The sequence below is a fragment of the Puma concolor genome, chromosome A1, assembly GCF_028749965.1.
Source record: "Puma concolor isolate L17-30 chromosome A1, mPumCon1.1.hap2, whole genome shotgun sequence".
Lineage (NCBI taxonomy): Eukaryota > Metazoa > Chordata > Mammalia > Carnivora > Felidae > Puma > Puma concolor.
In genome coordinates, this window is record NC_141667.1 from 234807376 (window position 1) to 234822047 (window position 14672).

Here is a 14672-nt window from a genome sequence, read left to right on the forward strand (position 1 = left end):
CAGATGCCCCAGACCTTTCATTTATAATTAATTTTTTTTTTTTTTTTTTTTTTTTTTTGAGAGAGAGAGAGCGTTTGCACACGAGGGAGGGAGAGAAATCCCAAGCAGCCTCCACGCACAGCACGGAGCCAGATGTGGGACTCAGTCTCAGTCTCAGGATTTGAGCAGAAATCAAGAGTTCCGCGCTTAACCGACTGAGCCACCCAGGTGCCCCTATAGGACCTGGTTTTTAACATTCACTTCTACGCAGCACGTTGATCTGCCCAGGGGATTGACTTCTGAACTGACTCTTCTCGGAGCATCTTCTGTGCTGAGTGCTGCCTGAGCCTGGATTGGCCTCCTACTGAAAACAAAGAGTCGGTTTCCCAGAGATCTTTCGGAGTAAAAAATACAGCCAGGGAAGATGTCCTGGGTGACCTCCTATTGAAGTTCCAGCCCTTCGATTAGCCGCCTTGTGTCCCTCCTTCACCCACCACTTGTGTTTCTTCCTGATCTTCCTTCTCTCTCCTGAGGTCTTCTTGAAGGACTTTCTCAGGAACACGCTTATCCGTACTCCTCGGCCATTCCCCGATCATTTTGTCAAAAATAAATGACATGTCAGCTTTCACATTTGTTTCTGTCTATGCCATTACCATCAGCAACAGAAAAAAAGAAAATGGTGGCGGGGGGGGGGGCAGTTATGACCTAAAAACACTCTATCTTTTCAGCTCGTAGGAGTCCAATGTGTATTACATTCCACATTATCTTACCGAGGCAGGAAAGGCATGGATGAATTTTTTTTTTTGGTAGCAAAACACATATAACATACATGCATGTGCATGTACAACCTACCCCCTGCAACCATTCCTCAGTGTGGAGTTCAATGGCATTCAGCACATTGACGCTGTTGTGCAAATCACCACCACCGTCTCCAGATGGAACGTTTTCATCTCCGCAAACGGAAACCGTCCCCATTAAACATTAACTCCCTACCCCCTCTACCTCCAGCCCCCGGCGACCACCTTCCTACATTCTGCTTCTGTGATCTTGACTCCTCTAGGCACCTCATATGAGCGGAATCACCCAGGATGGGTCGTTTTGTAACGGGTTTATCGCACCTAGCCTATAACGTCCTCAAGATTCGCTGCGATGAACTCTTTATATTACCATTTGTCGATGATACACTCCGTCCCGCAGCTGTGCTAAAGGCGTCACATGGATCGTCCCATTTAGTAAAACGTGGGGTTGGAGTTGCTGCGTGGCAGCTGAACAGCTGGTGACACCAAGGCGCTTGAAGAAGGTTAAGTCGCTGGGGCGCCCGGTGGAGGGGCTCAGTCGGTCAAGCATCTGACTTCAGCTCAGGTCACGACCTCACGGTTCGTGGGTTCCAGCCCCGCGTCAGGGTCTCGGCTGTCAGCGCAGAGCCCGATCAGATCCTCTGTCTCCCTCGCTCTCTGCCCCTCCCCGCCCCCCAAATGCAAATAAACATTTAAAAATTTTTTAAAAAAAGAAGAAAGCAGGTTAAGTCACTTCCTTAGACACAAAGCAGGTACTAAGTACTCACCCATCTCACAGCCACACCGGGGTCTGGGCTCCTGCCAGGGCCTGTTGCTTTGGCTCAGTCCTCAGCTTATGAAAGCCGTCTGGGAACAGCAAGGTGAGATGAGTTCTGACTCCCAGTGTGCCTCAAATTAAAAATGTCTGTGATCCGACTTCAGCCAGGTCACGACCTCGCGGTCCGTGAGTTCGAGCCCCGCGTCGGGCTCTGGGCTGACGGCTCAGAGCCTGGAGCCTGTTTCTGATTCTGTGTCTCCCTCTCTCTCTGCCCCTCACCCGTTCATGCTCTGTCTCTCTCTGTCCCAAAAATAAATAAACGTTGAAAAAAAAAAATGTCTGTGAAAGAAAAGCCATCTGTCTTTCTGGTATCTTCTTGACAAAACACTTCGCGTCAGCTCCACTCACGAGAAGTTAAGGGCTGCTGGTGGGAGGGAGCTGACGTGTGAACGTTTCAGCTACGAAAATGAAACAAAACTGTATGCCCGTTTAAGAACTTTTTCCGTGTTCTGGTAAAAGTCTCTTAAGAGAGAAATTATACTAAAGTCAAATATGATACATTCAGCAACCGGAAGGCAAGAATGCCATCTGGTGCTGTTAACTTATGAGGCTATATCTTTATATAATTTAACTCTTTATGTTTTATCTATTTAATTTTTAAAGGTTATTTATTTATTTTGAGAGAGAGAGAGCGCGCTCCAGCAGAAGGGCAGAGAGAGAGGGAGAGAGAACATCCTGAGCAGGCTCTGTGTCATCAGCCCAGAGGCCAACCCAAGGGCTTGGGCTCACATATCCTGAGATCATGCCCTGAGCCGAAACCAAGAGCTGGACGATTAACTGACTGAGCCACCCAGGCACACCTCTATAACTTTTTTTTTTTTTTTTTAATTTTTCAACATTTATTTATTTTTGGGACAGAGAGAGACAGAGCATGAACGGGGGAGGGGCAGAGAGAGAGAGGGAGACACAGAATCGGAAACAGACTCCAGGCTCTGAGCCATCAGCCCAGAGCCCGACGCGGGGCTCGAACTCGCGGACCGCGAGATCGTGACCTGGCTGAAGTCGGACGCTTAACCGACTGCGCCACCCAGGCGCCCCACCTCTATAACTTTTTTAAAAAAGCTTTATCGAGGAGGTTCTGGATAACTCAGTTGGTTGAGCGTCGACTCTCGATTTTGGCTCATGATCCCAGGGTTGGGGGTTCCAGCTCCGTGTTGGGCTCCATGCTGAGTGTGAAGCCTGTTTAGCACTCTCTCTCTCTCTCTCTCTGCCCCTCTCCCTCACTTGTGCTCTCTCTCAAAAAAAAAAAAAAAACTTTACTGATACATAATTCGTATACCACACAATTCTCTTATTTATATTGAACTACTCAATAACTCAGCTTTTTCCCCGGATGAAAGTTGCCTTACTTGCTCACCGCCTTCCATGTTTCTGGTTGGTTTGATTGGTTGAGAGTCACCAGAAGTGGAGCCCAAGGTGCTGAGTTAAGCCCAGTGGCACGAGCTGCTGGTTCCACGCTGGTAATTTGTATTTTGTTGTTGTCATCAACATTGTTTCCGTGTCCGTGACTGTTTAATTCCTGAACTTTTTGCGTCTTGAAGGTTCCTACGTCGGTAGGTTATTGGGAGTTCCATTATTATACGATAGATACAGCAAAATAAAAGCTTCAGTTTCCAGCCCCGTGCCAGAATGGTGGTAATATCAATAGGTCTTTCCCACCATGCCTCTCGGCAGCACTGTGCTGTGAGCGGAAGGGTTTCCATTTGCAAATTCAGATGTGGTTCTTTGAGCAGCCGAGAACCCCCAGGCTCTAAGCCCCAGACAGGGGCTCCTTTGGGGGCGGGGAGACCCTTGATGTGCAGAGGTAAGAGCAGGAAATGATAAGGGGTCATATAAAAGGGGGGGGGTGACAAGGAGCGATGGAACCAGAATGCCCTTCTTTCTCTACTTCTGCTCTACCTGCTTTTCCCAGCGTCTGGGAATGAGGGTGGTAATGAGGCGAAGGAGCCTGGACAGACCAGGGTCGGGATCCAGCCAGACTCCTCCTCCCTTTCCCCACACTCTGATTTGACCACTGCAGGTGCTTCACAGGTCACACTACAATGAATGAGGCTGGTGGGGGGGTGGGTGGTGGAGGGAGAAGAAATGGGCTATTGGCCTGTTGACTGGGCCCACCGCAAAGCCTGCATGGACAAGCAAAAGACTCTAACGGCGGGAAGGAAAGAGAAGAAAACTCTGTGGTTGGTCCAGTGGAGAGATTCGACACAGAAAATAGTAGCCAACAGCTACGTAGTGCTACCACCAGGTGGACACGTCATTGTCCCCATTTTACAGACAAGCTGAAAAACAGAAGGTTCGGTAACTTGACAAACGTCTGATTGTAATGGCGGAACCAGGATCAAAACCCTCCTGGGTCCGTGTTCTCCATGCTGCGTTCTACTGCCTGAAACTCATACACCACAGGATTCAATGTGCTTTTACATACACACAAGTATGTTATACGTAAGTGTTAATCTCGTATCTCCTCTTTCACATTTGAAGACAAGCCAGCAATGGTGGTACTTCGGGTGCTGGATTTACTTCCTTGAAAAGCAAATTTTTGAGGCGCCTGGGTGGCTCAGTTGCTTGAGCATCCAACTCTTTTTTTTTTTTTTTTTAATGTTTTATTTTATTTTTGAAAGAGAGAGAGAGAGACAGAGCGGGAGCAGGGGAGGGGCAGAGGGAGAGGGAGACACAGAATCCCAAGCGGGCTCCAGGCTCCGAGCCGGCAGCACAGAGCCCAAGGCGGGGCTGGAACTCAGGAACCGTAAGATCGTGACCTGAACCGAAGTTGGACGCCTAACCGACTGAGCCACCCAGGAGCCCCTCCCCTCTTTTCTTTGACTTTATCTTCCACGGTAGTTTTCATTTTGAGTACCCATGAAGGATATCCGGGTGAGAAATTCGATCCATGTGGTCATCGGGTCAACGAATTCACCCCATGGTGTTTATTATGCGCCTACCGTGGGCACAGTTCTAGGCACCCGGGACACAGAAGCACGCAAGACACGCGGTCTCCAGGCTCATGGCATTGGTCAGAGCTGAGAGGTGATATGCAAATAAGTAAATATAAGAAGCAAAGTGATTTCAGATAAGCATATATTCTCAGGAAGAAGACAGCACATAATGGTGTTTGAGGGACAGTTGAGAATGGGGCAGAGTTCTTGCTTTGAGACCACATCCCGTTTCAAGAGCATTTATAAAGCACCTGATGTCTTAGGTATCCGAAATACAGGGAAAGCGCGTAAAACGCACTACCTGACCCCGCAGCGGCAACAGAGGGGAAATCAAATTCCAAGCGGGTTGACTTGCCACCAGTCTCTGAGTTACCAGAGGGAGCTTCCCGGGATGACGTTGGCGTTAAAATGTTCATGACACCGAGAGTCTCTCTGGCTTGAAGGCCCACAGTGAAATCGGGTCCCTCCTGGCTTTGTGGGAGCAGAGTGGCTGGAAACATTCCTCCTGTAGAGCCCTCCGCTCCCTGGACTGGAGCCTGAAGCCTGTGTTTGTCCATCACCCGAGTACTCTGGACCCACTGCTCCCAGAAGCATTCAAAACATGCCAAGCGGGTGTTGCATAAAAACACACACACACACACAACCAGGAAAAAAGCTTGTGTGTTCGGCAAATATAAGCGGGTGAGCGGGCCGAGCGTCGCTCAGTCGCCGAGAGGGGAGCTGACGTTCTGCTTTGTCCAGCTGAACGCGAGCAATGGACATGGAGAAGGTCAACTCCATGGACTTTGGAGAATTTGTGGATGTGTTTGGGAATGTCGTTGAGAGATGCCCTCTGATTGCGGCTGCTGTGTGGTCCCAGCGCCCGTTCTCCAGCTCGGAAGATTTAGAGAAGCACTTTTTTGCCTTTATTGACGCCCTTCCACAGTCAGGTAAGGCTTCGGCATTAGACGCCGAGAGTCTGTGCGAAGGGCTTTCAAGCGTATTTACCCGGATGGTTTGAGATATTTTAGCCTAGCTGCTTATCACTGACGTATTGACTGGTATTTTTATCGTAAGGCTTGATCTCCTGAGACTCGGTCAATGAGGGTCAGATGCTTGCGAGGTGTCGGGCCGGAGGTAGAATTGGCGAGGTACGTCGGCTCGGGTAAAGGGGTTGTTAAATATTAAAGCCGCGAGGTCACGACGGAAGAGGAACAGGCACTGTTCTCCTCGGGCCTCGCAGCCCCACAGAGGCCAAAGGTCAGGCTGAGGGCCCACCCTCTCTTAGCCAAGTGTGTTGGCTCTGGGAATGTCCTGTATGCAAGAGAGGAGACAGCACGGTATCAGAATATCTCAGGAGCCCAGGGGAAAGAGCAAATGGCTGACATTTTTACCAGAAAGGGCCAGTTTGGACTGGACCACCGAGGAAAGGAGACTCACTCAGATCAGCAACTCCCTGAGGGAGTGAAGAGGAAAAGACAAAAATCTGAAGGAATTCCTCCGGCGAAAGGGAGAGAAATTGTTGATTTCCTCTGGCTAGAGAGAGACAAGGAGACCCTTGCGGGTGTGGGGTGAGGAGGGTGGAGGTTTAGACTTACCGCAAGTGACTCAGAGTGACACAGGGCCTCACAGGGATTCGGAGACCGAGGGTTAGAGTCAGGGCTGCTTCCGGGGCTGTTCGGGTATCTTCAGAAAAGCCTGAAGGGAGGCGAGGGGGAAGGGCTGCCTTCACAGAGGGGCTCCCACAGAGGCCTGGTGGGTGGGGGTGGGGGTGGGGGAGAGGAGGACCACCACGGTCTTCTCCTCCATAATGAGGCCAACGGACAGTCTTGCCCGTCCGTCCAGAGTCTGACATCCGGGGTGGTTTCCGAACGTCCCCCGAATAAGGAACTCGTTTTAACTGATTTGGGGCACATCGAGCAAGAGGAGAGGATCGTGTTATAAAATCACACTGACAGAAATGTTGACAGTCACCCCCTTCTCGGGGCCTCGCTCAGCTCTGCCACTGGGCTCGGGCATTCGTGGGGCTGAAGGACACCAAAGCCTTGTGACCGATGACTCACAGGATGGTCAGTCCCAGCCTGATGAGCCGAGAGGCTCCCCTTGTCAGCATACAGCCTGCAGAACAAGCTGGAAACAGTACGAAGCTACCAGAGCCCGTGTTCTAAATGTCTGACAGGAAAAGGCAGGTCAAATGGAAGGATTCTAGGCCAGAGGGGAAATAATTTTTAAAGGGTGTGAATGCCTTATGAATGGCATTTTTTCTAGCATGTTAAAAAAAAATAAAGGACAAAAATTCCATGATCTGTCTCAACACCTAAGGGGTGGTAGGGCTGGGGAGGGAAAGGATTGCGTGGATAATTCAAACCCAGTATTCACCGGTTTATCCAGTTATTCAACATTTATTTAGGGCTTGCCATGCCAAGAACTTAGATAATAAAATTAAAATTTCCCTATTTCTGTCTTCTCTCTCATCAGCAGTCACTCCAATCAGTTTGAGCAGAGGTTCTCGTTAAGGTTAGTTAAGGTCTGGTTAAGGTCAAATCCAATCACAGTCCTGAGCAAAGTGGGATGTGGGGATTGGCATTCACGCCCTCCCTCCTGAGGCTTGTATTTGGTCCCTCTCCTAACTCAGCGGGAGCTCCGTATTCTGGTCGGTGTCAGAATCCTACAGCGCTCAGTGAATAGGGACTTAATATCGAATGCATGAAACGATTCAGAAGATGAGATCATAAGATGATTTTGAAAGGTGATGGATCCTGGTACCCTTTCCCCACACATTTCACCTGGAGCAACTTTAGTGACAGGCCCATGGGACAAAATGACAGAGGGAGCTGGGGTCACTGGGGTGTTTTCTCCCTTCTGCATCAGACACTGTTCTTTGGAGGGACCTCCTTATGTGGATCCTGCTTCTCAGTCCTATGCCAGTGTCCACATGCTCTTAGGCAGCTGGGAGCAGGGCTTCAAAGCTATAAGGGTAGTTACTTTGTATCTAATCACCTCCATGATGTTGGAGAGGCAACGTACGTGAGCGATGAAAATAATAATAGCGAAAATGCATTTAACCCTTACTTTTGGTGTATTTCAGGCACTTTTGTAAACACTTTCCATTTGTTAACTCATTTAATCCTTATGATAATCTTATAAAACAAGCATTATCATTATCATATCCATCTTACAGATGAGAAAACAGAGGAACAGAAAGGATAAATAACTTGATCAAGAACACACAGCTAGAAAGTGGCAGAACCGGGATTCAAACCTTGATGGTCGACCCAACAGCTTTTGAAGCATTTTTTAGAGAATCAGAACAGTCTAAAAAGAGTTTCTAGGGAGTTCTTTTATTCATTCACTAATTTACTCAATTCATATTAACGCTTGATGTCCCAGATCCTATGTTGGGTTACTTCAATAAGCAAATAAAACGGGATTTACTGCATAGTCTAGCTTTAATCTGCAGAGTTGGGAATGTAATAGAGTCTTTTAATCCCATAACGAAAAGAGGACTTAAAAGAAAGTTTGGGATAGGGTGATCTACCTGGTCAAGGATTTGTTTTATACACGATCTAAGAAAATCCTCTACAATTAGCAGAAAACAAAATCTTGTTTGTAGAGTAAACCAAGGTTGACAATCCACTCCAGTTGCACTATGATGATTGTTGGTCAGTAGGTGGCAGTCCAGGATTAATATTCAGTCCCAGCACTAATTGGCCAAGCACCCTTTCAAGCCAATCATTCCTGATTTCCAGCCAAGGGGCGTGGAGAAAATAAAGGGAAGACAGTTGAAACACACACACCCACACACATACACACACACACCCCAATTCAGTACTAATTTGTGTTAAAATCAAAGATAAAAAGTGCATCTCCTTGTGACATTTCAGAATTGCAATGATGCCATAATTTATTATTTAATACGTCTTTCAGAACATAGTTGTTGAATGAATAAAAAAGATACTAATAATTCCCTGAAATGCAGGCTATCGGGTATTTAGAAGAGGCTGTTCAAATGTGTTCAATCAAAAGATATATATGGCACTCCTTCCCAAAAGTGATGTGTTGGTCAAGCGCCCACTGTGCCCCAGGAATTGTCCCAGGCATTGTGGACAAGACAAGTGCCTACCTTCAACGAGTTTACATTCTAGTAGAGAGAGACTGGATTAACATAAGTAAATGAGATAATTTCACATTCGAAAAAAGTATTAGAAGAAAATATGTAGTTAAAATAGGTCTTTCTTAGGAAGTGACATCGGAGTCCCCAAAACCAAAAGATGAGAAGAAAGCAGCCTAAGCTCCAGGAGAAGGCCGTCTTAGAAAAGGAACCTGAGACTTTTTGGATCCAGGTGTCATTAAAAAACACATACACACACACACACACACAAACTGATGGCATTTAAAGCCATGAGACCCAGTGAGAACACCTGGGCATTTGTGCAAATACAGAGGGGAAGAGAAGTACTGAGTCCTGGGGTACTTCAGTGTTAGTGATCTGGCAGAGCGGGAACCAATGACGAAAGTAGGCGAGTGATGATAACCTTTTAAGAAGGACAGAGGAACAACCATGTGACATTCTCTCAAGAGGCTGAGGAAGAAGACAGGAGCACAGGCCGCCGGGTTTGGGCAAGATGGCCATCATCTGTGACCTTGATGAGCGCAGATTGGTTGGCGAATGGCGGGTGGGACTGAAAGCTTGATAGAGTGAACCTGGAATAGGAGGTGAGAAACCCTCTGAGGTGTTTGCTGTAAGGAGGAACAAAGATATAGGGAGAAGCTAGAGGGCAATAGGGAATCAAGGGAGAGTTTAATTTTGTTGGTGGGACGAGTGACTCTGAGGCGTGTTCGTGGTTGCTGAGGATAAGGCAGTGCCGGGAGTGAGGGGGGAAGAAATGGATGTTTGAAATCATAGTCTTGATATGAAAAGAGGACCAGCTTCAAGAACACAACAGATGGGGGGGGGGGGCGCCTGGGTGGCTCAGTTGATTAAGCGACCTACCTGAAGCCTCCAACTCTGGCTCAGGTCATTATCTTGTTGAGTTCCAGCCCCACATCGGGCTCTCTGCTGTCAGCACAGAGTGTGGTTCTGATCCTCTGTCTTCCTTTCTCTCTGCCCCTCCCTTGTGCATGTGCCTTCTCTCTCTCTCTCAAAAATAAACATCAACACACACACACACACACACACACACACACACACACACACACCAGAAGGAATAGATGATCCATTGTACCGGCAGGGAGAACACACGAGTTGGTACCGATGTAGGGACCTGGTGGCCTGTAATGGAATTCTAAGCCAATTGCCTGCTCTGCTCTCCTATTGAAGCAAAGAGTGTCCGCTTTGTGCCAGGAACTCTCCTAGATGCAAAGATTGATGACTTGTGGTCACAGCAAATAAGACACGTCTACCCCTACATCCCTGCGTGTGCCAAGCCAATGGCACAGGCCGTAGGATTTCAGGAAAGACTGAAGAGAACAGGCAGCATTGAAGTGGTCCTGCCAACCGCAGGACAATCGACTGACCTGGCAAGTGCGCAGCCCGGTGCGGCTGGGTCAGCGTCATCCCGGATAGTACTCCAGGGGTCGGTGGTGGGGGACAGAAAAGGTGGAGTCCCGGGCTGGACCGGATCACGTTCTGTTGTGTTTTTGTTTTGTTTTGTTTTGTTTTTCTGAGCTACCAGCCTCTACTGGCCCCCTTGCACCTTTTTTTTTCTCTCTAATCTGCAGCTGTGTATATGTGTCGCAGGTGTGCGTGCGTGCGTGTGTGCGTGTGTGTGCGCGCGCGTGTGTTTTCTTCTTCTCTTTGCCCTGCCCTTCTCTGGGCCTCCCTTCTCTTCCCCCTACCTTCCCCACAAACAGTGTAAAACACAGGTTCAGTCCTAGGCAAACATTAACCCCAGACGGTGTTTTCAAGAGGGGAGACAACCCAGGGGGGTGAGAAGCGAGGTGCAAGAGCGAGGAGGAAAGGGGCAGGTGTGGCGCGCGTGGGACCGGCCCCGCCGCGCGGCCTCCAGTCTCCGCTCCGCGGTCCCCTAGGGGAGTCCGCTTGGGGCTGTATGGGGACCGACGCTAGCCCCACGCCGACGCTCCCCGCCAATAACTACTTTCCCCCAAGCTTGAGCTGGGCCTCTAGAGAATAAGAAATAGGGGGGAAAGGAAGTCAAGACGGGGGTCGGTCAGAAGACTGGATCACGGTCCCCCTCGCCTAAAGGCAGCTTTGAAAGCCTGAATATGCAAGGAGGGGTCGCCAGGGAGAGCTCTCTGGGTCAGGACCTGTAGAGACGCTCAGGACTCTATTTCCCCTCCCCAGCCTGCCGTTTGCTGGGGGCCAGGGCTGGGTGGGTGCGGAGGGAATTCGGATTCGGAGTGGCGGATGGTCGCTGGGCACAGCCTCCAGGGCCTGGGGCGGGGATCAGTGCAGGTAGGGAATTTAACACCTTCATTTTCGCCCCACCCGGACCGGGAAAAGAAGCACCTAGCATTTGCAGTGCCCCGGGACAGGACCCATGAGAAGGGGCCTAAAATAGTGTGTCGTAGAGATGGAATTACAGGTGACACGACTTTTGTTTAAAACGCCCTTTAACCTTGTAGGGACGGCCAATGCCCCCCAAGTCGCCTGGTATTTGAGCTACTAGCCAAGTGACCTTGGGCAGGTCCCCTAATCCGTTCTGAGCCTCCACGGAATCCTCTCTTCAAAGCAGATGGTCCGGTTCTCCCGACCTGGACCCCGGTCTGTGAGTTGGATGGTGCAATCCCAACCATCCTTTAATTGGGCAGAAACATAAGGTTTGAGTAAGGGGAGGTTTTATGCCGGATTTAAAGCGAGTTTTAAATGATCTCCCTCTCCAACAGAGCTCCTGACTCATCTCAGCGCCAGAGTCAGATGCTTCGGCCCCACAGTCCAGTTACAACGTTTACTACGAGTAATAACAACGGCTGTTTCTTGGATGTTTGCTAGCATTAGGCGCTGCGTTGGGGCGGGGGGGGGGGGAATGAATTAATTGTCTCCAATCCTCATAACGACTCGGCAAGTTAGGTGTCATTACCCTCCTCGTACAGATTATGGCTGGCTGCTTACCATATCGGAAATCTTGCCCAGCCTTGAGCATGTGAATTCTGGCTTGAGAGAGCTAAGCAAAAATGGTTGGCCAGGGCTCACGGAAACCCCCCGGATTAGGATTTAAAAGCTCAGGCATTACACCAGGGGGTTCCAGTTTTAAGCCTCGGGGATTATGAGAAGCTATCTTGCAAGAAAACTCCAAGTTGTTCTCTGCGCTGTCTTTAGGATCTATATTTGGAGAAAGGGAATGAGCCTCAGACGGCGGGTGGGCTGGGGGGGGGGGGGGGCGGTGGGGGGAGGGGAGGGGGTGGGGTGGGAAGGGGGCGTTATTTTCCTAAAAGGAGGAGAGCCACTTTCATTCAAAAGGCTGTGGAAATCCGGCTGGAAATGAGTTTCTTTGCAGTTAATCATCTCTAAGTTTCTCTGGATGCTTCATTCCAGACGCTCCAACCTCACACTTAGGATCACAAAATCCTGGACGTTTATTTGCCGAGCCCCATGGATGTTATCCCCGTTGGGCCCTCCCCACCCTTCTCCTTCGGAACGGAACGAAACCCATTCGGTGGCTTTTGCAGGAAGTCTTCAGGCCCCCGCGTCCGGCCCTCTCCGACATCAAAGCCCCCTCGAGAGCAAAGGACTTTGAAAAGATACGAAACGCTCGGGCTCCTTATCGCGTCCCTGCTCCCTCCCGAGCAAGTCGTAAATTCCGAGCCTCGGAGGCCTCTCCCCTCCGCTCTTCTTGCCCCAAGGTCTCAAAGGACAAGCCTGTCACTTCCCGCCCCGCCCCTGGGTCCGGGCCCAGGCCGAAGGAGCTGGCACCGAGGGGCGCAAGGTTCGGGACGTGTTCGAGGGGCTGCGGCGGTGGGCGCCCCCGCAATCCGGGACACCCCTCGTTGCCCTTCGTCACCTCCTGAAGACCCTGCGTCTCCCCCCTCCCCGCCCTCCCCCAAGCCCCCCTTCGGGCGGGGCTGGAGGCCGGCCGGCAGCCCCGTGCGCCCTCTCCGCCGTCTCCGCCGCGCGCTGACGCGTCCCCGCTGCGTGTCTGTGCTTCCCCGCAGGCCAAGAGGGCATCCTGCGCTGCCACCCGGACCTGGCGGGCCGCGAGCTGCAGCAGGGCACGCTCACTGCGGAGTCGCGGCGGGAGCAGAGGGGCGCGGGCCTGATGAGCCTGGACGCGGCCGAGCGGCTCCGGCTGGCGGAGCTCAACGCTCAGTACCGCGCGCGCTTCGGCTTCCCCTTCGTGCTCGCCGCGCGTCTCAGCGACCGGGCGGCGGTGCCGGGGGAGCTGGCGCGCCGGCTGCAGCGCCCGCCCGCCGAGGAGCTGCGCACCGCCCTGGGCGAGGTGAAGAAGATCGGCCGCCTGCGCCTCGCCGACCTCCTCGGCGCCGCCGGCCTCGCCGGACCGTAGCCCGGGACCCCGGGCGCACGTCGGGACCGGCCGCGGCGGGCGGCGGGCGCGGGCCGGGAGCGGCGTCCACACGCGCACGGAGGGAGGGGAGCGGCGGAGCCATCGGGCGAGTAATGAGCCCCTTTGTCCACCCACCCAGCCGCCCACCCGCGCACGCTTTGCCAAAATATCTGTCGGGGGTCGCGCTTCGCCCCGATTTAGCCAGCTCACTGCTTCGAGTCTACACTCCCTTTGCAGCCCTCTTGACGCCACCGGCCTTTGTGGATTCCAAAGCGATGGTCCAGCTCTTGTTGGCTCCCCATCCTCTCCTGCTAAGCCCGAGCCGCAAGGCAAAAACGGGCGGAAAAAGGAATCTTTTATTCCGCAGCGGTGTGTCTGTTTGTTTTCTTCTTCTCCCACCTCATTTGCCGCACCCGACACTTACAGGCGAGCGGAAGGCGTTTTCTCACTCTGGGGCGCCTACTGGAAGCTGGAGCCGGGAAGGCAAAACACTGGTGCGGGGCCTTGGTGCCGGGGAGGCCGCGTGTGGGGGAAGGTGGGCAGGAGGGAGCCCCGTGATGGGCCGACGTTGGGAAGGCGCCCCGTGGGGGCAGGCGGAGTAGCTGGCACGGTCGCCCTTGAGAGAGGGTTGGGAGTGGGGGCGTCTCCAGGCTGGATGGGCCCAAAAGTCAGGGGCAGGCGGCCTCCCGGACTCTCCCAGAGGTCGGCCCTTGAGGGTCAGACCCTCAGGCTGCCACGGGAGACCCGTCGGTCATTATAAAGTTAATAATAAAATAAATAATAATTTAATAGCACTGACTGAGCAGTGCTGGACATTCTAGCCCGAGGTGAACGTGAGAAACCCTCCCCCCCCCCCAGAGGGCTCACAAAGCAGGTGATGGAGAAAAATCATTGCCCAGGGAAATCTTTCTGGCCAGAGTAAGCGGTTCCGGGGAGCTTCTGAACCCTGGGGCTCCAGAGCCCCCCCGCAGACCGGACAGCTGTCTACACTGAGGGCCAAAATTCCACTCGTGCAGGACGGGCTCATCGTATTCCCTCTCTCTCAGCCCCACACACTGGAAGGTCTACCCGACCCCAGCGAACCTAAGTTTCCGTTGGCAGAGGAGAGAAACAAGCCGTATCCCTCCTCTTCCATGCGGATAGGGTGAGAAAGGAAGGCAGAGTTTGGCCCTTTGAAGACTGGAACCTCCATTAGTGACGCCCCCCCCCCCCCCGCCACCCCCGTCCAGGTAAGCGGCGGCAGCAGCAGCAGCAGCAGCAGCAGCAAAACCTTTTCATAACAAGCAAGCATGGTCAGGCTAGAGTCCCACAGACAGAGGCCACCCCGGCCGCCCCAGGTACTTCAGTCAAGGAGCCTCAATCCCTTTGCCGCCTTGCAGGTGTTTTCCGCTAGTGGTGAGGGCGAACGGAGGCCAGAAGCTGGTGGCCGGGCTAGGTTGGGGTGCCAGGGAAGTGAGCTGCGGCTACCAGCATCCCTGTAGACCAAGGCCTCCTTTGCCTGGGCCTGGGCCAGACGCCCTTCTGGAAGCGGGAGCATCAGGTGCACACAACAAAGGCAGCTTGATGACTCAGTTCCTGCGCTCTAGGACCCTACGGCAACAGTGGGCCCCTCGGGCCTGGGGCTAGACGCCTGCCTCACTTTAGCCAAGGTAACTTGGGGGCTTTACTGACACACACAAGAAATCTTTGGCCTGACCGAGGG

At 52.1% G+C, this 14672-nt stretch overlaps 1 protein-coding gene across 1 annotated transcript; it reads left to right on the plus strand.

Annotated features, from left to right (window-relative positions):
• Positions 1-5201: 5201 nt before the first annotated feature.
• URAD (ureidoimidazoline (2-oxo-4-hydroxy-4-carboxy-5-) decarboxylase) lies at positions 5202-13336 on the plus strand. Its single transcript, XM_086714634.1, has 2 exons — positions 5202-5458; positions 12621-13336. The coding sequence occupies exons 1-2, from the start codon at positions 5284-5286 to the stop codon at positions 12968-12970; spliced, it is 525 nt and encodes a 174-aa protein (XP_086570760.1). The 5' UTR covers positions 5202-5283; the 3' UTR covers positions 12971-13336.
• The last annotated feature ends 1336 nt before the right edge of the window (positions 13337-14672 follow it).